The 24423-nt window shown below is 55.0% G+C and overlaps 1 protein-coding gene across 2 annotated transcripts; it reads left to right on the forward strand.

Moving 5' to 3' along the window:
- Nucleotides 1-6487: 6487 nt before the first annotated feature.
- SERINC2 (serine incorporator 2) lies at nucleotides 6488-23891 on the forward strand. Of its 2 annotated transcripts, none has more exons than XM_060003349.1 (10): nucleotides 6488-6550; nucleotides 13480-13641; nucleotides 14355-14545; nucleotides 15004-15083; nucleotides 15464-15601; nucleotides 17145-17314; nucleotides 19027-19117; nucleotides 19413-19554; nucleotides 21799-22014; nucleotides 23184-23891. In XM_060003349.1, the coding sequence occupies exons 1-10, from the start codon at nucleotides 6512-6514 to the stop codon at nucleotides 23317-23319; spliced, it is 1365 nt and encodes a 454-aa protein (XP_059859332.1). In that variant the 5' UTR covers nucleotides 6488-6511; the 3' UTR covers nucleotides 23320-23891. The 2 variants fall into 2 exon arrangements, with proteins under 2 accessions (XP_059859332.1, XP_059859338.1); XM_060003355.1 differs by lacking the exon at nucleotides 6488-6550 and adding an exon at nucleotides 11344-11414 and having other exon boundaries at nucleotides 23184-23890.
- Nucleotides 23892-24423: the final 532 nt, after the last annotated feature.

Raw genomic sequence — 24423 nt, forward strand, 5'->3', positions numbered from 1 at the left:
CATGGTGAAGCCAGCAGGCTTATGCAGTGGTTCTCATCTGGGGGTGACTAGCAATAACAGCCACTGTTGCCTGAAGTTTTACTAGGTTCCTCATGTACCAAGCACTGGACATGAATTATTTCATTTAATCTCACACAGCCCTAGGAGGTTGGTACTGTTAACCCCATTTTACAGAGGAGCAAGCTGAGGCTTGGGGAGCCTTACACAGCTGGTAAGCAGCCCAGCCTGATCTCTTATCCCCTGCTTCTGCAATTGGGTGGAAATTTCTTTGGCGAGATCCTTGGTGGAGGGCAGATGAGGGGGCTGAGTGGATGGAGTCTATTTGCCTTCCCTGCACCAGTAAAGGGCAGCAGCTCTTGTAGCTGCTCGGGGTTCTGCTTCCAAACATGTGAAAGCCACTGCTGTAGTTCACCTCATTTGTTTTACAGATGGAGAAACTGAGGCCCTGGGAGGGACAGGGAACTGTCCAGGTTCACTCTAACAGGGTCTTTGGCAGAGCTGGGACTAGAACCTGAGTCCAGCCTCCCAGCCGTGCTCTGTTTTTGGTGCCCACGTGGCCTGCTAGATCTTGTATGTGACCCACACAGGCAGGAGGGCACTCTGGGGCCTCACCTGCAGGGTCTGCTGGGCCTGGACCCCCACCCTTCCTTACAGAGGTGGCCGGCAGTGGTGCAGAGAATAGCATGCAGGCTGGAGCTCAGTTCTGATCCTGCTGCTACCTTGCTGTGTGGCCTGGGTAGCTCTGCTCTCTCCAGGCCTCAGTTTCCCCTTCTGTACAATGGGGGTTGCTGACAGTTTGGACCAACAGGCACTGGGCAGGGGAGGAAGAGTGGTTAGTCAGGAGGAGAGGAAGGGAGGAGAGGAAGGGAGTGTATGGAGAGAAAGGGAGGAGCCACGGGGCTGCAGGACACCCTGCCTTGCCCTGCTGTCCTGGGGAAACACCCCAGGTTCCGCCGCCCACACTCCACTGCTGGCTAGGGGATGCCGCTTGGCCTGAGAGTGTCCAAGCCTTGGATGAGAGAATTCTTGGTCCCCAAGACTGCCATGGGGCTGGTGGCTTCCCTTCCTCAGCCTGAATCCTCGCCCTGAGGACGGTGCTGGCCTCATGAGGACTTAGAGGAGGCTGAGTTCCTGGGTGGGCACTCCCATGGGCGTCAGCCTCACCCAGCCACGTGTGCTTGCATCCCTACAGTGCGTGTATGTGCAAACCACACGCACGCCTCACACAGCAGGGACTCTCACAGGCCAAGAGAGGCCCAAACCAGTTCTTATTTTTGAGGCTTCCAGTAATTTAAAAATGAAGACATGCCGAAACAGTCTGGCCACAACTGTGGTGTGTTTAACATACTTTTATTTAATAAATGAACATCTTTAACATGCGCCCACACACACTCACAAATCCAATGCAATTGAGAGATTCCTAAGATCATTGCAGGAATTATAAATGATATGAGTTCACAGTGCTGTGTGGTCTGGTGACGGGATATAGTTTAAAATTGTATGATGAGCGTCCTGTTCTTTTCATCTTGCGCATGATTCCCTGGGACTAGACACGCAGCCTCCTTTGAGTGTACATTGTTTTCTAACATTTTATTATGAAAAATGTCAAGCATCCAGGAAGGTTGAAACAATTGTACGCTGAACACCCATATCCTTATCATCTGGAATCTACGAGGAACATCTTGCAATATTTGCTTTAAGTCATATCCATCGCTTTTTCCATTCTTCCATCCAAATCCATCCTTTCATCTCTCTATCCCTCCACCCGTTCTTCTGTTTTTTGATGCATTTCTGAGGCTCACGAATGTAAGGACTCAGTCAGATGACACTCTTTTCCCTCCTCCTTCTCCCTGACAGTAACAGGCCTTGCTGCACTCACACTCACACTCACACCCCCACCCCCACATGTAAAACCCTCATCGGCACACACCTCACATGATTCACCCATGTTCTCCAATTCATGCATGTCCTCTCCTTACACATATTGACATGAATTCACACATGCAAACATCACACATAATCCCCTGTGCACACACACACATAAAGACACACACACACACACACAGTGCCCACATGTGCATTTGTGGCAGACTTTTGATATCTGTAAAAGGAGCATCCAGAGACCTAGAATCCTCAGAACTGTGACCCTCGGGTAGCCCATGCCAGGTCCTGGTTTACTCCTCCAGCCTTCGCTTCCGGCAAGTGTCAGGGGCTCCCCTGCAGCTCCCCGCCCCACATGTCTCACCTTTTCCACTTTTCTCACAGTCTTCTCCCTCACCTCCCAGCCACATCCCACAGAGAAAACCTCCCACAAAAGTTCCTTCTGGAGTGTTAACCACCTCTGGGTACAAAGCCCACCAGACTGCCGCTCCAGGAGGGCAGGGACAGTGTTGGCTTGTTCACACCACATCCCCGGCACATGGCACCCAGCAGGCCCTGTGGTCGGTTGAAAAAGGAACAAAAGCGGCAGAGCTTTGCATCCCCTGGGCAGCCTCAGGGGCATACGCGTCACACATGCTCACCGCCATGCACACACAACACATTCTGCATGCATCCGTGCTCACATGTACATCGTGTGTGTGTCTGCGTTCATGCACACACCTGTCTGCCTGTCTCCATATTCTCCAGATGGAGTCAATTCCAGGACCTGAGTCCTTTCCTAAAGCCTTGGTCGCCTAAGACCACTGTGAGCACATCTGCTGGAGTGTGAGGTCCAGATGTGGCCCCATGACCATGCGCTCCTGAGCTTGGCCCTGTGCATCTGCATGTCAGAGGTTAAGAGTACCAGCTCTGGGCTTCCCTGGTGGTGCAGTGGTTGAGAGTCTGCCTGCCGATGCAGGGGACACAGGTTCGTGCCCCGGTCCGCGAGGATCCCACATGCCGCGGAGCGGCTGGGCCCGTGAGCCATGGCCACTGAGCCTGCGCGTCCAGAGCCTGTGCTCCGCAACGGGAGAGGCCAAAAAAAGAGTACCAGCTCTGAGAATTCCCTGGTGGTCCAGTGGTTAGGACTCCACGCTTCCACTGCCGGGGCCCTGGTTCAATCCCTGGTCGGGAAACTAAGATCCCACAAGCCGCATGGCGTGGCCAAAAAAAAAAAAAGAGTACCAGCTCTGGAGTCCGACAAAACCTGGGTTCCATCCTTGCTCTGCTTGTAATCACTTTATATGTTTCACGTATGACTTACGTGAGTGCTACTTCTTGGAGCATGGATTTCCTTATCTGTTAAATGGGAAAATAGGTCCCATCTTAAAAGCGTCTTACAGGAGATGCTCTTAGCAGGGTGCCTGGCATGTTGTAAGCACTTAAAAATGGTTGCTGTGGATATCATTATTGTTGTTACTTCAGGCCTTTGCCTCAAACTCCCATGCACCCTTTGGGAGGGAGGGCAGCCTTGGTGGGGGGCTGTGTATGGTGTCTCGTGAATGCCTCTCCCCAGAAGCTCCCCCAGTCCCAAGCCCTTATTATCCCACATGCATATTCATAAGGGATAGCTCCAGCCCTGCTCTGTAAATGGGTCAGAAGAAGGAAGTGGAGGTCAGGGCAGAGAGTGAGGCTCAGGGGACAGGAGGCTCAAAGCCAGAGTGCATGTGAGTCCTCACGGACAGGAGGATGGTAAGAGGGATGGGCAAGGATGGGTGGGGGATACTGGGGGCCATGGGGGAGTTTGAGCAGGGGATTGTCCCCATATTACAGATTTGAAAACTGAGGCCCAATGAGATCAGATTAGAGAACCCTTGGGCTGAGTGGCCCAAGAAGCCAGGTCCTGCTTCCTTTGGGATCTGGAGAGTTGAGCATCTGTCTGGGCTGGGTGATGGGCACAGAGGGTTGGACCAATTGACCCCTGTAGGTTTCTCTCAATGGGTGTAGTTTACATGGCATTACATGGTTGGCAGAGCTGTGGTGATCCTGAATCGCAACCCTCCACTGAGGCTCCAAGAGGATGGGTGACTTGCCAGGATCACACAGCTGCTGACAGTAATCTTGCCTTTGGAGGTGTGAGAGATAGAATGATTCTGGTCCCTTGCAAGAGATTCAAGACTGGGAGAAAAGTGGGTGGGCTTGTCAGGATACCAGGGAATGAAGCTTCTTTATCCACTTCCTCATTTCATCTCCTCACTACTCCCGTGAGACAAATGGAGCAAAAACGATTATCTCCATTTTACAGATGAGAAGCATGAGGCTGGAAGAGGAGGAAGCACCAGGAGAAGGCTACAGAGTGAGTTGTCTGCAGGGGGTCTGCCCCTCCGTGCAGGGCGATGTGGGGATGTGAGAGCCCAGCTCGCCTCCATCTTGGGCGGGGTGAGGCCAGGACAAGGCAGCACATCACCCTGCTCTGGGAAACTTCAATCTAAAAACTCAGAGGGGGCTGTTTCTCTACACTTGCAGGTATATTAATCCCTCCCTCCTTTCAGATAATTGCCTGTTTCTTAGAACGCTTTCTGGATGCTTGGAACTGCTCTGTGAGGTTAAGTAAGATAACCACTCCCATTTCAGGGTAAGAGAGAATTGATCTCCAGAGCGGCAGAGGGTGTGAGAGGCAGTGACAGAACAAGAGTCTCAGCGAAGTCGTGGGTGTTTTCTACTGGACCAGTTCATGGAAAGGGACGGGTTGAGGGATGGAAAATTCGGCTCTTGGGGCAGCAGTGTCAAAAGGAACTGACCCTGGGGTGGGTGGCCGTGAGAAGGGCTCACTTCAGACTGCTAGGTGGCAGATTGAGGACACTGGCCTTGTGGTAAATGTTCAGGCATTCATTCATTCAGGAAGCATCCACTGCCTTAGTGTGCCAGGCCCTGTGCTGTGCCCAGGGCAAGGGAGGGACCGGCCAGAGGTGAAGCAGACAGTCCTTGGGTGGCTCAAAGTCTCCTGAGGGTCTCTGACTAGGACTGAAGACATCATTGGACAGAAAAAGAGGCTGACTGGGTATTGTCACCTCTGCTTTCAAACAGAGGCAGTGAGATGTCGGGGACAGGCCTTGGGTTCTGAGATCAGGGCCAGATTGGGTGGTCTTCTAGCTCTGCCCTTCTGAGCTGTGTGGCTTTGAGCAGCAATAATAACTAAGCACAATAGTCATAGCTGATGTTTATTCAGTGCTCAGTTTACGTCTAGCACGTCACTTTACTTCTTTGAACCTGTTTCCTCATCTGTAAAACGGAATGGAGTAGGAGTTAGTTTACTTCTCAGGGTTACTATAGGGCTTGAATGGGACCATGTAGGTGAAAGAGTTTGGTATAAGCTTGAGCTGTGTGGTAACTTTAGTTATTTGTGGGGCTGTAAAGGGGCCCCGTGTTGTAGAAACACAGGGAAGCAGGAGGATATTTATTCCTAATGGAGCCAGGTAGTGGTTTTGGGGGAAGGGTGTTTCTCTTCACCAAAAAGATATGCGATTGTGAGCAAGGCTTTGAAGGGTAGAGAGGGGGATAAAGAGAAGGACTTTCCAGGGGTCGGGTATCCTGTGTGCAAAAGTGTGGAGGAGGGAAAGTGTAGGGTATGTTTGCGGAACAGTCCTGGTACAATGAATGGCTAAGCCTGGCGCCCCATGAATCACCAAGGATGCAGTCAGGTAGGATCTTTGGCCCCGGGGCCAGCTTTGAGGCAAGCAGATTTCCTTCCCTAACATTATCCCATCTACGGCTGAGTGAGGAGCGGGCTGGAGGGTGAACCGAGAGTGATTACAGAGCCCTGCTTCTGGGTCTCTCCCACCTACCTCTAGGGGACGGTCTGGCAGGAATGTGACCCACCCACCCCTTCTGACCTCCTTAGCTGGGGGTCAGGTTCGGGCATCCCTGGAGCGATGAGCCGGGTGGCTCTGGGGAGCATGTGGCCCAAGACAGGAGTCAGTAGAGCTTAAAGAACAGGTGGATGGAGGGGAGGACAGACGAAAGTGGGGGAGGACAGACGAAAGAGTGCGAGGCGGGGTCTTAGGAGTAACAGGCACAGGGAGCTCACACTTGGCAAGCAACTCCTATGTGTTGTACCAGCCCTTTGAGGTAGGTACCCTCACTTTTCAGATGGGGAAACTGAGGCTCAGAGAGGTGAAGTGACTTGCCCATTTCTTTGTCCAGTCATTCATCATTCAACGCTTATGTATTGGGCAGAGGCTCCGTGCCAAGCGCCGAGGAGTCAGGGGTGACCATCTCTTGGCTACTGTCCCCTGCGGTGGGGGTCCGGGGGAAGTGTTGTGAGGTCGCATTGCGACCTCGTCGGCACTCGAACCCAGGTCTCACTATTTCCAAACCATCACTTTGGATCCGGACACAAGCCCCGTTGCACGGCTCGCGCGGCCGCTGGAATCCCCGGTACCTCCACTTTCCCTAGGGTCCCACCTGCCGCACCTGGCCCAGGTGAGTCCCGGGAGGTCCCGAGCGCCGCCGGAAGGCGGCGAGCGGTTCCGGCAGGTAGGGCGGGGCGGGACCGGGGCGGGGCTGAGGGCGGGGCCAGCCCGAGACGCCAGGAGCCCGACCGGATTCCGCGCCCTTCTGCCCGCGCCCTGCGCCCCGCGCCGCCGCCGACATGGGGGCCTGTCTGGGCGCCTGCTCCCTGCTCAGCTGCGTGAGTCCCGCCCCCGGCGCCCGCCCCCGCCGCCTGCCCCTTCTTCGGCCTCGCACTTTTGTCCTGTCTTCTTCCTCCAAATAGTTTCTTCTTTTGCCTTCCTCCAAACTTGTCTTTCTGGGCCCGCATCCCGCCTCCTCGCCCCTCGGGTCGCCCCTCTCACCGACTTCCCCCGCCCCCATCCCGGGCCCGCGGGCGCTGGGGACAGCTGGTGTCCGGGGATCGGGTTACCGCGGGGGCGGGGGTGGGGCGCGCTCGGGCGGGGGAGGGGGTGTCCTGGGCGGGCGCCCCTCCAGGGAACTGGGGAGACTGAGGCCCAGAGCCCGGGGCGGCTGCGGCCCCAGCTGGCTCAGCTTGGAGTCGTCCTGGCAGTGCGCCTCTGGTCTCCCTCCCGGACGCTCTCTTTGTGTGGCCTGCCGGTCCCTGTCCCTCTCTGCCGTGTGTCCTTCTCTGTTTCTCTGGCATTCTGTCAGTTGGTCTTTCTGTCCCTACCCGTCTGCCTCAGTTTGTCCATTTGTATGTGTCTGATATCTGTCCGTTCGTTTGTCCGACTGTCTTTGTCCGTCTGAAGCCTCTCCATCTGTCATTGTCTGTCTAGACGGCTCCGTGTCTGTCCGCCGGGGTCTGTCTGCCCGTTCAGTCTGTCAGTCTCTCTGTGTCTTGTCTCTGCTTCGTTCAGTCTGGCTCAGGCTAATTCCTGGGCACTTCCCCAATGAACCCCAGACGCTTGCCCTCTGGGCCCCAGAGCCGAAGTTGGGGGAGGGGAGGAGGCCTCCTTTGCTTTTCTAAGCCGGTCTTGAGTGAGGGGTGCGGGTTACCACCGCCATCGGCCCAGCTCTGGGTGGGAAAACCCGGGAACTGAGGGAGGTTGGGGTGTGTGGGGGAGGGATTACCTGGTCGTCTGCTCGGGGACCTGGGGAGCAGCCAGCAGAGGGGAGGAGCGTCCGCCAGACCCCGGCTGGGAGGCCCCTTCTCTTTTCTCCTTTCCCAGCCCCCTCTCCCTTCCCTCTTCCCTTCATGAAACCTGAGGTTCATTCAGGCAGCCCCCTCCCCCTCTGCCCCACACAAAAGATGAGCAGAGAGGCAGGAGGGGGAGTCTGGTGGCTGCTGAAATCCCAGTTTCCTTTGTCCCTGATGCGAGTGTGTTAGGATGGGGGTGTAGGAGTGGACAGATATCTGCACAGAGAGGCTGCATAGTGGGTTCCTGGACTCTTGTCCTCCCTGGGCCTCTATTTCCCCATCTGTGAAGGGTGTGTGTGTGTGTGTGTGTGTGTGTGTGTGTGCGCGCGCGCGCGTGCGTGCGTGCGTGTGTGTGTGTGTGTGCGCGTGCGCGTGCGCGCACACCTACGGGAGGGGGAATCAAGAGCTGGTCCCTGAGATCCCTGCCTGCCCAGTGAAACCAAGGTTTGGGCTAGGGCTCTGGCCAGAAAGGGTTTGCTTCCTGATGGGGGAGGGAGAGTTTCCTTGGAGTTGACCAGAATTCCATCAGGCTGGGCTATCCTGGGGATGGGGGGAGTGTTGAAGGGAGACCTACCATTTCTCTGTGCGTCTGTCTCCCTGTCTACCTCCCTCATAATGCTGTTGGGAAGATTTAAAAGTGCCCCGCCCTGTTAGAGTAAGTGCTCCAAATAGGAGGTATTGTTATTATCATCTTAAAAAGGTGGGTGGAGACTTCCCTCTGGAGCCAGTTGCTGGTCTCTGAGTCAGACGCCTACAATGCTGAGTCAGAAGGAACCTGACAGGCCTGCTCCAACCCCCAGTTTACCGATGAGGAGGCTGCAGCCCAGAGAGGTTAGCTGACTTGCCTGAGGTTGCACAGTGAAAGGAGGAGGAACTGCACAGTCAGGATTAAAATCTGATTCCTGGTCTAGGCTTCTGCCCACACCTTCCCTCCCTTCACATCCTGGATGCTGAGGGATAGGGTTGGCACAGAGTGGAATTGGCAGGTTCGCTTAGGAAGTATCTAATATCTGCAAGGGACCTGCCCCTCGGGGCAGGGGCCTCCCCTTGGCGTTCTGACCTCTGACATTTACTGAGTACTTACGGCATGCCAGGTGCTGTGCCGAGCCCTTCACCCCTGCCATCTCATTACGCACCCCACCCGCCAACCCCATGACATAGTTATCCTATTTTACAGATCATGATACGGACAATAGCTGCCGTTTACTGAGTGCTTACTGTAGGCCCAGAGCTCACAGCCCAGAGCTGTCCAGTGGTAGCCCAGGCCCAGCAGTGTAGTGAGCACTTTGTATGTACCCTTTCATTTCATCCTCACAACGACCCCAATGAAGCAGTGAATATTATCCCCATTTCACAGCTGAGGAAGCTGGATCAGAGAGGGAAGATGATTTCCCCACAGCCACACAGTATTAAGTGGTACAGTTGGGCACTGCTGGATGCCAATAACAACCTGTTTCAATGGACATTGCCCCACAGGAGTGAAGTTCTAAGGGGGGGTTGCCAGGCATCTTTAGAGGGAGCATTTTGGCATACATGGGTCGGTGGGGAAGACTTTTGTCCCTCCTGCCGTGACGCATTTGCGTCTGCCTCTTGGTCAGATGCAAATGCGTCACGGCAGGAAAGGGACAAAAGTCGCTCTCTTGGTCAGCATTTGGACTGGGCTGAAGGTGAGTCCTGGCTGGGAGGAGATGAGATGGACCCACTAGGGATGGGAGTCGCCAGCCAAGCCAGCACATGGTGAGCTGGATGGTCAGCAGATATTTAAGGAGGACCTTCTACAGTCGAGGGAGTGTGAAAGGCCTTTGGCTCAGACCCATTGGTCTTGGTCCTGGCTTGGCCTCTTCTCAGCGGCGTGACTGAGGACCTCTCTCCTTGTCTGTAAAGTGGCGAGAACAACGGCACCTGCCTCTCAGCACGTCAGGAGGGTTCAGTGAGACTTAGTTAGCATGAAGCTGGCGTGCGGCGGCTGCTCTGTAAGCTCCCGCCGGTGGTAACGTGCTGGAGACCACTTTCGAGGAATGGGGAACCTAGTGAAACCCAGGGCTGTCTGATGGGCTCCAAGCCACCTCACTGCCCTGCCCAGAGGCCCATCTTATGGCTGAGGAAACTGAGTCCCACTTGTCTAAGGTCATACTGCCAGCTGGTGGCAGAGTCCAGACAGGGCCCTCTCCTCTTCACACTGCGTGGGGAAAGGAAGTATGCTTTGAGTAGTCTTGGGCTGACCTCTTCTCTCCTGTGTTTGGTCTAGTGCTAGGGTGGCTCGGCCAGTTATGGGGTGCCACGGAACCTCGCAGCGTAAAGACTCGCAGACCCTGGGCTCCTGAGTTCTGAATTCTCCATTCTGAGAGCCTGGCTGGTGCTAAGATTCCCCCGCTCTTATTTCTGGTGCTTTTCCATTGCTGCCTTTCCCCTGAGTGCATTTGTGGAGGGGGTGTTGTAATCTGAGTGTGGGAACAGTTTGTAGTCTGCCTTGGCCTTTCACATTGCATCACAAGCATAGCCTGTGTTGCTGTCAGTCTAGTGGCTTTCATCTTTCCAGCCTCTATAACATTCCATGGAGTCAGTGGGCCACCGCTGTCCCCTGGTGTTGGGCAATGAGGTCATCTGCAGTTTCCTGATAGTCTAATAAGCTCATACAACCTAAAGCTTCGTGCCTGTTTTAGTTTTTTTCTGAATTTAACATTTCTATTTTTTGATAATGAAAATCAACTTTATCGGGGTATAATTTATATTTAACTATATTTAGTTGTATATGCCCATTTAGGTGTTCCCAGCACATCTGCTCCATTCAGCAGAGAGATGCCTCTTAGGGACCACGATGTACCACGATGTAATGATGGATATTTAGTTATTTTCAGCTTTCCCCTATTATTTTCCTCGTGGGAAGTGTCACAGTGGACTTCCCTGTGTACATGTGTGCGCACGTGTCTGCCTTTACTCCCGTGGGCTGGTATTTCTATAGGAAGAGGTTGTGGTAGGAGTGATCCCCAGAGGTGGAGTGGGGATAAGAATGTATGAACAACTCCAAGGAGGCTCCAGAAGCAGGGGCGGGGGGCTGTGTGTATTGTTCTCTCCCTGACCTGGTCTCTCTGGCTACCAGCCAGGCCCTTGGAAATCCTAAGGTTTCAGGTATCAGGAATACCTGGATTCTGATCTCCAAAAACCACAGTGAGTTGAAAGGCCAGGCTCCCTGACTGCAGTGTGCAGCTTTTCTCGTGTCTCAAATGTCTCAAATTGAAATGGTATCAAGCCAGAGCTGGACCCTGACCTGGGTACTTGGGCACTTGGTTCCTGAGATCATACCTGTTGGCCTCCCTTGGTTTTCTTGGGCACTGGAGGGATTGTTTTCATCGCTGGGCTGTTTTGAAATTTAATGAGTGCCATCAGTGACTTAGCAGGCCCTGGTGCAGACAGACTTGAACTTGAATCCCAGCTCCTTAGCTCACTTGCTGTGTGACCTTGGCCACATCACCTCTCTGAGTCTCAGTTCCCCACTTGTAAATGGGAAGTTACAACACACTTCATAGTGTCCGTGAGGCTTAATCTAGACAAAGCCCTTATCATAGTGTCTGGGACAAGTAACTCGTCATAAAGGGAAGCTGTTACTGTTATTACTTGAATCTCAGCACTGCTGTTCGCTTACTGTGTGACTTCTGGCAAGTTTCTTAATCTCTCTGATCTCAGAATGCTCTTTACGGTTTACAAAACACTTCTTCTGGCATTTGCTTATCTCCTCACCGCCCCCGCCCTCCTCCAAGGTAGCTATGAACAGGAGTCAGGATTGGGGTGGGGTTTGCAAGATACAACCAGAAATTGCTGGATGATTTGGACCGTGAGGGAGAATTTCATTCGGCATTCACTTAGCAACTGTGCTGTTACTTGGCTTTGTGGGTGAGAGAGATGGGTAAGAAGGAGCATTCTCAGGGGCATTTCCAGTCTGGGGGAGAGGTGTGGGGGGTACGGGAGGGCAGCTGCCCCTCAAGCACAGTGTGCTCTACCCCTTGTGACCAGTCCAGAAAGCAGGGGACGGGGCCTCCGAGGAGCAAGGGGCCCTTTTCAGCCTGCTCTGCACAAAGCTGGTCACTCAGCATAAGGCTGTTCCTGTCCCTCCGGCTTTGAGAGGTGATGCCCAATGGCAATGGATGCCCATTGCTCGTGGGATGAACACGAGGATCCTGCACATGGCTGCCGGGCTCTGCCAGCCTGGCCGACCTCACCGCTCGCTTGCTTATGAAGCTTTGGCCATAGGGACTTCTTTCCATTCCTCCAACGCTCAGCTCCTGTCCGCCCCAGAGCTGCCTCAGGCTCCGTTCCCTCTGTCTGGAACACTCGTTCTTCCCCTTGGTCGGGAGAGTGAATCCTCATTGTTCAGCTCTCAGCTTAAGTGTCACTTCTTCCAGGAAGTAACCCGCTACCCCCAATCGAAACTAGGCCCCCGCCGGTCACTCTCATGGCAGCACGTATGTTTTCTTCTTCACGCTTACCATGACGGGTGTAATGACTTGCTGAGTATCTTTCCTGCCCTTGGAAGCTCCAGGATGGCAGAGCCTGTGTCTTTCTTGCCCTCCAGACTCTTAAATACCTGAATGAGGAATCAGGGCTGTTTGGGGGAAGAGAAACAGTGAACCAGATGTATCTGGATGTGGGCCCACTTCCTCCAAGGCTGGGCTGGAGAACTGGCTCCCAAGGGATGAGTCTACAGCTACGAAAGGCGTGGCATCACCAGCCCCTAAGTGATTTCAGCCAGCCCTAGGGAGGGAGGGGCTGACGGAGGGCAGAGGAGCTGGAGACAGAAAGGGCTGGACGCCTCTGCTGTCCCAAACTGGTGCAGCCCCAGAGCGGGAAGTCACAGCCACCCACATTCTTCATTCCATTCATTCAACAGATGTTGATTTATCAGCGCTTGCTCTTTTTGAGGTCTTAACATACGTCTGGTATGATGCCAGACGCTTTACATTTGTTCAGCAGATAGTCACTGAGCTCCCGACGACGTGCCAGGCACAGTTCCCACCCCTGGGAATACCATGGTGAACAAAACATCAAAACCCCTTGCCCTGGTGGGGCTTGCACGCTAGCAATGAGAGGCCGGCAACACGAGTAAACTGTGAAGCCAATCAGGTGGTAGTAAGTCCTACAGAGAAAAATAAAGCAGGGAAGGGACAAAGGGAACCTGAGTGAGTTACAATTTTTTTTGGTCGTGCTGCGAGGCTTGCGGGATCTTAGTTCCCCGACCAGGGATTGAACCCGGGCCGTTGCCAGTGAAAGCACGGAGACCTAACCACTGGACCGCCAGGGAGTTACACTTTAAAATCCCTACAGGACTTTCCTGGCGGTCCAGTGGTTAAGACTCTGCGCTTCCACTGCAGGGGGTGCGGGTTAGATCCCTGGTCGGGAACTAAGATCCTGCGTGCTGCGCAGCGCTGCCAAAACAATAAAAATTAAAAACTAAAATAAAATCCCTACAGTATTTCATTCTTAGAACTGCTATGTGAGAAGCAGGTACTGTTAGGATTCCCATTACAGGGAAGAGGAAACTGAGGTTCAGAGAGCTTGAGTGAGCTGTATAAGGGCACATAGCTCATCAGTGAAAGAGCTGGCCTTCCGGATTTTTTTTTTCCACTCCGCCTCCTCCTAAATAAGAAGCACTGAGACCCCAGCTCTCTCGCCGAAGCCACAGTAACACCTGAGATAGATCCAGGTTTGAATCTGGGTTCCGTTGCTTACTGGCTGTGTGTCCTTGTGGGACCCAGCCTCTTCCAGCCTTGGTTTCCTTGGCCTCTCCCTTGGGCTTGAAAGTTAGATGGGGTGACATCTGGGGAAGAGGTGTCCCTTCGTGGTGTGGCACAGGCAGTCTCTGCGTAGGTTTGGAGATATTGAGCGGGCAGCGGGCAGTGGGTGGATGCTGCGTGCTTGGGCGGGGAAGGGGAGAGGAGACCGGAGAGTAAGGTGCCATCCTGGCCTCCCCGCAGGCGTCCTGCCTCTGCGGCTCTGCCCCCTGCATCCTGTGCGGCTGCTGCCCCTGCAGCCACAGCTCCACACTGAGCCGCCTCATCTTCACGGCCTTCCTCTTCCTGGGGGTGCTGGTGTCCGTCATCATGCTGAGTCCCAGTGTGGAGAGCCAGCTCTACAAGGTGAGCCACCTGCGGGACCTGGCCTCTGGCAAAGGCTCAGCTACCAGGGGGCCCAGGCTTGGGGGCCCAGCTGATCAAGAGGTGGGCAGGAATGCCAGCGCACCGATGATCCAAGCTTGACGATGGAGGGTCGTTTCTTCATATTGGGAGGAGGGTTTGAGCCTTATTGTTTCTCATAAGCCTCGGTCCCCTTGGGAAGTGTCATGAATCATTATCGCCATCCCTGCCAGACACTGGCCCAGGGTAAGCTCTCCCCACTTTAATGCATGAGCCCAGTTTGAGGGTCCTAAGTCTTCCCTTCATCTCAGTGTTTCATAGCCAGTGGGATAGTTAGGCCAGAGGTTCTGACATACTAGTGTGTACAGAGCATGAATTCCCTGGGAAGTGTGCCAGTCATGCAGAATCTCAGACCCTGCCTTAGAGACCCTAGTTCTGTAGGAGAGGGGAACCTCCGGGGATTCTGATGTAGCTGGTGGGCGGAGAGCACTTTGGGAAATCCTGCCCTGGACCGTGCCACGCTTTCTGTTTGTCCCTGGGGGGCTCACTCATAGGGCTTCAGCCGCAGAGGTGGGTGGGAATGGAGATGGGCCATGGGTGGAAGTGGGAGGCTCGTGTGGCCCTCCTGGGAGAGCCTCCTGCCTGGCGGCCTGGGCAGAGTCAGCCCGGGTTCTGGGTGGGGTGGGGTCTTCCAGCTGCTCTGTCTGTCTCCACAGCTGCCCTGGGTGTGTGAGGAGGTGGCCGGGTCCCCCGTCGCCCTGCAGGGGCACATCGACTGTGGCTCCCTGCTCGGCCACCGTGCCGTCTATCGTATGTGCTTCGCTATGGCGGCCTTCTTCTTCCTCTTCTCCCTGCTCATGATCTGCGTGCGCAGCAGCCGGGACCCCAGGGCTGCCATCCAGAATGGGTGAGGAGGGGTCCCACCTGCACCCTGGGCCCCTCCCGCTGTGGTTTTCCCTATCCTCGGCCTGTCTCCAGCAATCTCCAGACCCTAACCCTCCGACTCAGGGGCCGCTGAAGCCAGGAGGGTACAGCACAGAGGTCGGCTCATCTAGTAGTTCCCATTTCTCAGATGAGGAAGCAAAGCTCAGGAAAGGCAACAGCATCCCTAGGGCCGCACACCAGTTTAGTGACACAGTTGGGGTTAGAGCCCAGGTGACCGTCCTCACCCATCATTGGTCCTTCCCTCTGCCCCTCGGGGCTTTTTCCAGGGCCAGGACAGATTTTCTGTGCCTGTCAGACCATCAGGAAGTCTCTCTCACCTCTCCCAGTACCTGCTCTTCAGGGTTGGGGTTCTGGGGGTCCAGCCTTCTTCTCTCCCCCTACTCAGCTTTCTTGTCTGTCCTCCCCCTTTCCCCACCATAGGTTTTGGTTCTTTAAATTCCTGGTTTTCGTGGGCATCACCGTGGGCGCCTTCTACATCCCTGACGGCTCCTTCTCCAACAGTAGGTGGCCCTGCTGGGGAGGGATGGGGGCTACCAAGGGTGAGCGTGCTGGCCCCCAGCACACAGACCCCAGGCTACTGGCTGGGTCCTTGCCTCCCACCCAGGAGAACAGGACTCTGGTGCTTGGCCACATGGCCTTTGGGCAACTCGGGGTTGGGGGGACCCCCTTTGACCCCGACCCACACCCTGACACAAGGCATCTCTGTGCGTGGCCAGGGGCTCCTGAGGGCGGGGACTTTGCTGCTTCTCAGTGTCCCCAGTACAGGGTGTGGCACAAATGACTGTTGAATGTATAAAAGTGAGTGTGAGAAGAGACCCAGACCCAGGGGCTGCTGCGCCATGGCTGGACCCCCTTGCCTCCCTCCCCTCTGCCTGCCTAGTCTGGTTCTACTTTGGTGTCGTGGGCTCCTTCGTCTTCCTCCTCATCCAGCTGTTGCTGTTCATCGACTTTGCGCACTCCTGGAACCAGCGGTGGGTGAACAAGGCTGAGAAGAGCGACTCCCGCGCCTGGTATGCAGGTCAGTGCCACCCAATGGCCTCGTGAGGGGGCTGGGCTACCTGAGGAGTTGGGGCGGGGGGGTGGTCCCTGAGACGGCCTGGAGGGCATCTCGAGCTGCCTCCTAAGGGCAGGACCTGAGCCGTCCGTGTCACGTGGAGGGAAGGGTGTGTGGCAGGGGCCCGCTGACCCGGGGTGGCTGAGGTGGGGTCAGATGAGAGCTGCACTGGAGAGTTCAGAGGGATCTGGTTGAGCCAGCCCTGCAGAGCGAGCCACGAATGACACCTGGTCATTGAAACCCCAGTGGCAGAACGGGTCCCTTTTCAGTTCTTCTGAATTGATCAAGAAGAAAGGCACTCTTCAGGGTTGATTTGATTTTCACACCTCCCTGATCACCAGGCATCTAGTTCACTTTTTGAGAGATTGTTCTCTATTCATTGTCTTTTTTTTTGGCTGCGTTGGGTCTTTGTTGCCGCGCGCGGGCTTTCTCTAGTTGCGGCGAGTGGGGGCTACTCTTCATTGCAGTGTGTGGGCTTCTCATGGCGTGGCTTCTCTTGTTTTTGTTTTTGTTTTTTCTTTGCGGTACACGGGCCTCTCACTGTTGTGGCCTCTCCCGTTGCGGAGCACAGGCTCCGGACGCGCAGGCTCAGCGGCCATGGCTCACGGGCCCAGCTGCTCCGCGGCATGTGGGATCCTCCCGGACTGGGGCACGAACCCGTGTCCCCTGCATCAGCAGGCGGACCCTCAACCACTGCGCCACCAGGGAAGCCCGGCGTGGCTTCTCTTGTTGCGAAGCACAGGCTCTAGGCGCGTGGGCTTCAGTAGTTGTGGCTCGTGGGCTCTAGAGCGCAGGCTCAGTAGTTGTGGCACACGGACTTAGTTGCTCCACAGCATGTGGGATCTTCCCGGACCAGGGATTGAACCCGTGTCCCCTACACTGGCAGGTGGATTCTTAACAACTGCGCCACCAGGGAAGTCCCCTCTATTCATTGTCTTTATTTTTATGGTGACCTTTTTTACGGCAAGTGAATCATTTTAGTTCAGGGTGGGGCAGGAGCTCACAAAGCCTGGGTGAGGGACGGAAGTTTTTTTGTTTTTAATAAATTTATTTATTTTAAATCTTTTTGGCCGCGCTGGGTCTTCGTTGCTGCGCACGGGCTTTGTCTAGTTGCGGTGAGTGGCGGCTGCTCTTCGTTGCGGTGCACGGGCTTCTCACTGTGGTGGCTTCTCTTGTTGCGGAGCACGGGCTCTAGGCGCGCGGGCTTCAGTAGTTGTGGTGCACGGGCTCAGTAGTTGTGGCTTGCGGACTCTAGGGCTCAGGCTCATAGTTGTGGTGCACAGGCTTAGTTGCATGTGGGATCTTCCCGGACCAGGGCTCGGACCGTGTCCCCTGCATTAGCAGGTGGATTCTTAACCACTGCGCCACCAAGGAAGCCCCCAGGGACTGAAGTTTAGTAGACACTCCTTGGAGGAGGAAGTTGGGGCCTGAGACCCAGTGCACTGCTCGACAAGGGATGGGGGTCCTTGCACCTCTTGACCCACCTGCCGCTGCCCCTCCCTCCCAGGCCTCTTCTTCTTCACCCTCCTCTTCTACGCGCTGTCAGTCGTGGCCGTGGCACTACTGTTCATCTACTACACCCAGCCTGGCGCCTGCTACGAGGGCAAGATCTTCATCAGCCTCAACCTCATTTTCTGTTTCTGCGTATCCATAGTCGCTGTCCTGCCCAAGGTCCAGGTGAGCCTGCCTGTCTCTGCCCAGCCTGAAACCAGGCTCCTCAGTGTGTGGGACTTCTTGTAGGAACCTTGGGGTCCTGGGGCCAGGACTGTCAGTCACAGAGGCTTGGGCCAAGAGTGTGGGCTCCCAAGTCAGCCTCCCTGGGTCAGAGTCTTGACTCTCGCATTTATATGCTGGCTGTCTTTGGGAAAGTGCCTTAACCTCTCTGTGCCTCTTCCGTCTCAGATGTAAAATGGGAATAATAACACTATTTGGAGTTATTCTCAAGATTGAGACCATGTTTATAAACACTTAGAACAGTGCCTGGCATATAGATATTAGAACAATGAACACTTAGAACAGTGCCTGGCATATCCATCAGACATTGGCTATTGTTATCATTATTTTGATGTCATCATTTTTTTCATGCAAATCAGGAGAACATTAGGAAGGGTCACCGAGTGATGATTCCTAGACACCTCAAGAAGTGGTGTTAGAAGGTGCAATTCCACAGTTTCCAATCCCAGACTATCTGGGACGATGGGTGGGAGCTCCCAAGGTAATCACTTGTTCTTCAGAAGAATCCAGTGGTATTTCACAGTTTGGGATATCAGCCCACCAGGTGTTTCAGAGGTAGCTTAGATAGTCTTTGGGGGTCCTTAGCAGAAAGGTTGGGAATCTCCCTTCTGGCCAGAGCTTCCATTTCCCAGTAAGAAAACGGAAGCCCAGAGAGGGTGATGCCTCTGTTCCAGGTCACACAGAAGTCAGTATTCATTCAGCAAATACCTCTTGAGCATCCACTGTGTACCAGGCACTCTTCTAGATGTTGGGGATACAGCTGTGAGGAAGAGGAGGAATAATAATAGCTAACAGTTAATGACATCTGTCATGTTATTAGTCCTTGCACCATCATCATCCCCGCTTTCCAGATGAGGAAACAGAGGCTTAAAGGAGTAAAGAGACTTGCCTAAGGTCACACGGCTAGTAAGGGGTGGAGCTGGGATCTGAACCCAGGCAGACTGGCTCCAGAGACGGTGCTCCTAATCATAGAGTTCAGATTCATATTTTCAAGCGTGTCTGTGTGGTGAGGAGTGGGGAAGAACAACCGACAGGAGACGAGGCCAGCTGAAGTAATTTTGGAGAATAAGTGCTATGTGGAAAATAAAAGAGGGTATGGGCTGAAAGGGAGGTGGGCAGGCAGGGCCGGGGTCTGCTGCAGTCAGGGTTTTCAGAGCCTTTTGCGGGGGTCCTGTTTGAGCTGAAGCCTGAATATAAAGACACTGCTGGTGCAGAGATGTGGGGGAGGAAGATGTCAGGGAGAGGGCAGGGCGAGTGCAAAGACCCTGAGGTTGGAGAGGATTTGGCAGGTTCCACGGACAGAGAGGTGGCCACCATGTTTGGGGAGTAGTCAGCAGGGAGGGCTGTCGGATGAAGATGCAGATGGGGTAAACGAAGGAGGGCTTTAATTCAGAGTGTGAAGAAGTGCTGCCCTTGAAGGGTTCTCAGCTGGGGAACAAGTCGGGTAATCTGTTAAGAGAAAAAATTAGGACTCTACCTTTGGGTGGGCGAGGTGGCAGTGGGTGGCCCGGGTGGTATGTTTTCCCAAAGGGTGTGGGGTGGGATGGCCCTAGGGTGGTGGGGGTTTCTGAGGTCCCCCGGTCGGGCGTGGCTGGGCTGGGGGGGGCGGTGTACCCAGGTTTGGCAGGAGTCACACTGTGGGCTGCCCTTGCCAGGATGCCCAGCCCAACTCGGGTCTGCTGCAGGCCTCGGTCATCACGCTCTACACCATGTTTGTCACCTGGTTGGCCTTATCCAACGTCCCCGGTGAGTAGAGGCCTGGGTTCCAGGTGGCCTGGTCTTCCTCCTGGGCTGGGGACCCTCAAAGATGACGGGGACATTCCCAGCCCATTCCAAGACTTAGTCCTTCGGGGAGGTGGGAGGACCCCATCTGTTCCTGGAGCTGTCTCTGTTGTTTTGTCTGCTGCGTGCTGTCGCTGGGACTTGAGTGTTGGTTGTGTGTCTGTCTGTCCCTTGGCTGTCCATCTGAGCCCATCCTCTGGGCTCCCTGGCTACAGACCTGGCCTGCGTGGGCTGAGGGTGACCATGCTCCCCTCCCCAGACCGGACATGCAACCCCACCCTGCTGACCCACTTGGACAATGGGACGGTCCTGGCAGGCCCTGAGGGCTACGAGACCCAGTGGTGGGACGCACCGAGCATCGTGGGTCTCATCGTCTTCATCCTGTGCACCCTCTTCATCAGGTAGGGTGGGGCCTGGTTTCTGGGAAGGAATCGTGATTGGGAGCCCTGAGGCACAAGTGACGGGAGGATATGGGCGCTGGGACACCAAGCTGGAAGGCGCCTCCACAGGCAGCGCATCCAGCCCCGGCACTGCCCTGGCGGGGAAACTGAGCCCCTCAGAGGGCACAGAGTGACTGGGCAGCGGAGGTGGGGCTGAGCCCTGCCTCCTGGCCCAAGGCCTCTCCTGAGCCCGGGTTGCCGTGTGCCCAGCTCAGCCGTGTGCAGGCAGCTGTGGTGCCAGGGCCGGAGCCTGGACGGGGGCCAGCGGGTCCAGGCTCCATCACTCACACCGCTTCCCCTTTCCAAGCTTCAGCGTCCTTTTCAGCTAAAGGATGATAACCTCTAATGCCCAGGGTGGCTTGTGACCCCACAGTGTCCCTTGAGAAAAAGCAGCTCATTCTTAAGATCACATGTGCTCTTAAGAGCACATTCTTGAAGGGGTCTTAGCAAGTGCTTATCAGCGTGGACTTGAGCCTGGCACCCTGGGCAAGTCTCTCAGCCTTTCTGTGCTTCAGTTTCCTTATCTGTAAAACAGGAATAAAAATACTACTTACTGCATTGGATTGTTGAAGAGTTATGAGGAGTTAATATGTACAAGGCACTTAGAAAAGAACTTGGCAAGCAGTAGGTGCCAAATAAGTGTTTGCCATTATTGCAAAGAACTATTAATATTTGCACAGCTGGGTGGCTGGGAGTGGCTGTTTTGTGTCACCAGACGGTAATATCAAGTATACTTGTTGTTGACACTGGCAGACTCAGGTATTGCCTCCCTGCGGCCTGGCATTTCTCCAGGTGCCACTTTGTGTGTCTGCACCTCCGCCCTGATCTTTTCTCCCCCAGTCACCCTTCCTGGGCAGCGCCCGTTTGCCTGTAAGCAGCACACCTGCTTCTAGGCTCCTGGGCTAGAACATTTTGAGGCTGTTTCACATTTCGTTTTGTTTTCACCTTTTTCAAAACATTTTCTCCTAGTGGAGTTGGGGCAGTTCACAAACATCTCTCTTCTTTGTCCTCTCCTTTGATTTCTCTTCCAACCCGGAAGGGCCCACGTCACCTCCATCTTACAGATGAGGAGACTGAGACTTGGTGAGGAGCAGCTACTTGCCCGAGGCCATGAGCGCACAGTGGCCGTGGTGCTGGAGCTCACTTCCCTGCCCCCGAGCTCTATCCCTCCCCATCCCCAGCGTGGGCGCAGAGCTGTGCTTCCTGATGCTTGTAATACACCTCCCTGGCCTTCAGTCACTGGGCTGCACCTTGGAGAGCCCACAGATCCCATCTGTTCTTAGCACAGTTCTTAAAACCCAGGAAGCAAGGAAGCATAAACAGCCACAAGGGCAGGGACCACTGATGATCGCTCTTGCCCCCAGCTGGATGGCCCAGATCTAGGCTCATGTGCACTAGATATCAGCACAGTATTTGGTGATTGGGGTCAACTGAAGCTCAGCAAGGGGTGATTTTTCAATTTGATGGAATGGGCTGGAATCCAGGCCTTTGTTCACTTTTTTCAGGACACAAGTTGGATCTTCAAAATTGTATATGTGTCTCAAACTATTAAATGTAGTTAAAAACATCAAGACCTCATTGTAGAAAAGCAATGACAGAAATCATTACTATTATTCTCTCTTTATTACAAACATAGAGAAAGGGGAGGCAGTGGGTAATGCTACTTAGCTAAAATGAATAAAAGGTAAACAAATGTACCAGCAAATGAGCATTCTTATGAATATTTTTAATGAATGTAGTACCTGGTACGATCCTTTGCGGTACTAAGTTCTCAACACGTGTTTGTGGAGATGGCAAATAAACAACCAAAATAACAGGGGCCGCTTATCTGGTTCCTACTCTGTGCCAGGCACAGTGCTGGGCCTTCAAACACCATTACTCCATTTAATCCTCCCAGCAACCCTATAAGGGAGGTACTGTTATCTCTGAATTTACAGACGAGGAATCAGAGGCTCAGAGAGGTTAAGTGTCTTGCCCAAGGTCACACAGGGAGTAGGGGTAGAGTTGAGAGTCAAGGCAGTTTGTTAACTCCAGGGCCCAGGGCCTAACGTCCAGGCCGCCGGCTCCCGAGGCTCTGGGACCCTGGTGCCCATGGTCATCATGGCCAATGCCGTGGTGCGTGAGGCCTCCTGGCACTGCCCACCCACCCACCTCAGTGGTGACGGCCTGACAGCCACACGCACATCCTCCCCTCGCCTCCCCCAGTCTGCGCTTCTCGGACCACCGGCAGGTAAACAGCCTGATGCAGACGGAGGAGTGCCCGCCTGTGCTGGAGGCCACGCAGCAGCAGCAGGTGGCGGACTGCGAGGGCCGGGCCTTCGACAACGAGCAGGACAGCGTCACCTACAGCTACTCCTTCTTCCACTTCTGCCTGGTGCTCGCCTCTCTGCATGTCATGATGACGCTCACCAACTGGTACAGGTGTGTGGACGGAACCGCAATGTCCGCAGTGCGCGTGCCACTTCCCTTCCCCTCCAGCCCTGCACTGGAGTTTAAGACTTGGGCATGGAGGTGTCTCTCTAGGACCCTCCAGGGAGCCTGCCTCATCAGTGCCCCGGTTTCCCTGCCAGTGCCTAGTCCACGCAGTAGCTGGTACCTTCGCTAAGTGCTGAGAAGTGGGAATCACGGGAGGTGAGGCTGGGCCTGTGCAGGGCAGACCAGGTTTACAGATCAGGGTGGTGATTTGGGTTATGGGGTCGGATTTGGGATTCATGGTTTGAGGGTTAGGAGTAGGGTGTGGGGTCAGAATCAAAGTCACAGGGTCAAGAATAGGAGTCCTGAAGTCGAGAGTTGGGATTGGGGCCATATAAAGTAACAAATTTGGTCATTTGGTTAAAATTGGGGTTACAAGTCCAGAAAGCCAGGATTGAAGTGACCAGGTCAAGGAGCTAAGATCAGAGTAACTAGGTTAGTGGCCAGAACTGGGGTCACAGGGCCAAGGGTCAAAATTGAGGTCAGAGATATCAGAACTGTGGTCATAGGGTCAAGGATGGGGTTATGGGATTGAAGGTCAGAGTCAACGTTAGAGGTCAGGACTAAAGTTAGGAGCTTCTGGGTCCCAAAGTCAGGGACCAGGAGTGCGGTCACGGAATTAGGATCACAAGGTTAGCGACCAGAATCAGGTCACAATATTATGCCTAGGACTTGGGTCAAGGTTGGAATTGAGGTCAGGTTCAGGTCTATGGTACAAGGCCATGAGCTCTATGTAGGGTCTTAAGGCCAAGTGTCAAAAATATCAAAGGGCTTCCCTGGTGGTGCAAGGTCAAGAGTCCGCCTGCCGATGCAGGGGACACGGGTTCACGCCCCGGTCCGGGAAGATCCCACATGCCGTGGGGTGGCTGGGCCCGTGAGCCATGGCCGCTGAGCCTGCGCGTCCGGAGCCTGTGCTCCACAGCGGGAGAGGCCACAACAGTGAGAGGCCCGCGTTTCGCAAATAAATAAATAAATAAATAAAAATCAGAGATGAGGCTAGAGTTTACAGGGTAAGAGCCAGAGGTGAAGTCAGGGGTCGCAACTGGATCCTAAGGTCGGGGCCGGGACTGAGGTCACAGCGTCAGGGCCAGGCTCACTGGGATGATGGTGTGTTCCAGACCCGGTGAGACCCGGAAGATGATCAGCACGTGGACCGCCGTGTGGGTGAAGATCTGTGCCAGCTGGGCAGGGCTGCTTCTCTACCTGTGGACCCTGGTAGCCCCCCTCCTCCTGCCCAACCGTGATTTCAGCTGAGGCGGCTCCCTGCGGCCAGCCCACCTGGTGCTTCGGGGCTCAGTGACAGCAGGCTGAGCGCCCGCCGCGCCTCCGGGACGTGCCTCTGAGCTGGGCCCCTCTGTTCTTAGTGCCTTCAGGGAGGAGGAGCATCAGGCCCCTCCCTCCCGCTGCCCCCCCACGCCCACCATGGAGCTGCCTCCTCCTTCCCCTCACCCCCATTCGCCCACTCTTGCGCTCTTGGGAAAAAAGGGCCCCTTGTTCTAAGGCTCCCCAGGAGAGGGTCCTGAAGGAGGGAAACACTGAGAGCTGCTCAGAAAGCAGGAGTGCTCACCGCGATGGGGTGCCCAGCACTGGGGCCCGGGTATTCCTGACCATGTACTCCAGGACACCCCGTCCCCTTCCTAGGCTCCGTGCCTTACTGAGTCTCTAAGACTCTGCCAATAAAGAAGCCGGTGTGTGTGCCTCCCATGTCTGTGCCCTTCCCCCTTGGCACGGGCCCCATCCCGTCTGGGCCCAGTGCAGGGGCTGGGAACAGAATGTCAGGGCAGAGGGGCTGAAGGGCCAGACCATGAGGGGCCTTGAAGGTCAGACAGAGGGGCCCTGGCTCTGTCCTCTGGGCCATGGAGAGCCTGTGGGCTGGGGCTATAGAGGAAGGAGGGGCTTTGGCAAAAGGGAGCCTGGGGGTCAGAAAAGGGGGCCCTGGAGCAGTGTCCATATGCGGGGTGATGAGGCCAGAGTCGGGGTGGAGAGGGGGCTCACGTGGGGAGGCTGAGAGGCTGGTCTTCGGGCCATCTTACCAGCGCCCATCCTGAGGTCCTGCCCACCTCTGACCTGCCTCTAGGGTCCTCCTGAAGAACTTGTCACCACCCTCCACTTCTCCCTGCTGTAGACGTTGGCCCCTGCTCTGGCCCCAGGGTGTGGTGGGGAAGAGTGTGTGCTCTAAAGTCAGCCAAGCTGCCTGGATCCGCTGAACTGCAAGAGCCATGGGGCTCCTGTGGGGCTCCGGGCAAGTCTTCCCCTCTGGGCCCTGGCTCCTCATTCAGCAGATGGAAAAACACCACCTGTACCCAGGCTGCTGTGAGGCTCAGGTGAAACAGGTTACCCATTTCTGAAGGCGCACAG

The sequence above is a fragment of the Delphinus delphis genome, chromosome 1 (assembly GCF_949987515.2).
Source record: "Delphinus delphis chromosome 1, mDelDel1.2, whole genome shotgun sequence".
Lineage (NCBI taxonomy): Eukaryota > Metazoa > Chordata > Mammalia > Artiodactyla > Delphinidae > Delphinus > Delphinus delphis.

Excerpts from the sequence above, each read along its gene's own strand:
- SERINC2 (XM_060003349.1), top strand. The coding sequence starts at position 6,512 with ATGGGGGCCTGTCTGGGCGCCTGCTCCCTGCTCAGCTGC. Across the intron at positions 19,555-21,798 it reads CTGTGCACCCTCTTCATCAG|TCTGCGCTTCTCGGACCACC; the intron begins GTAGGGTGGGGC and ends CGCCTCCCCCAG. Across the intron at positions 22,015-23,183 it reads ACGCTCACCAACTGGTACAG|ACCCGGTGAGACCCGGAAGA; the intron begins GTGTGTGGACGG and ends GGTGTGTTCCAG.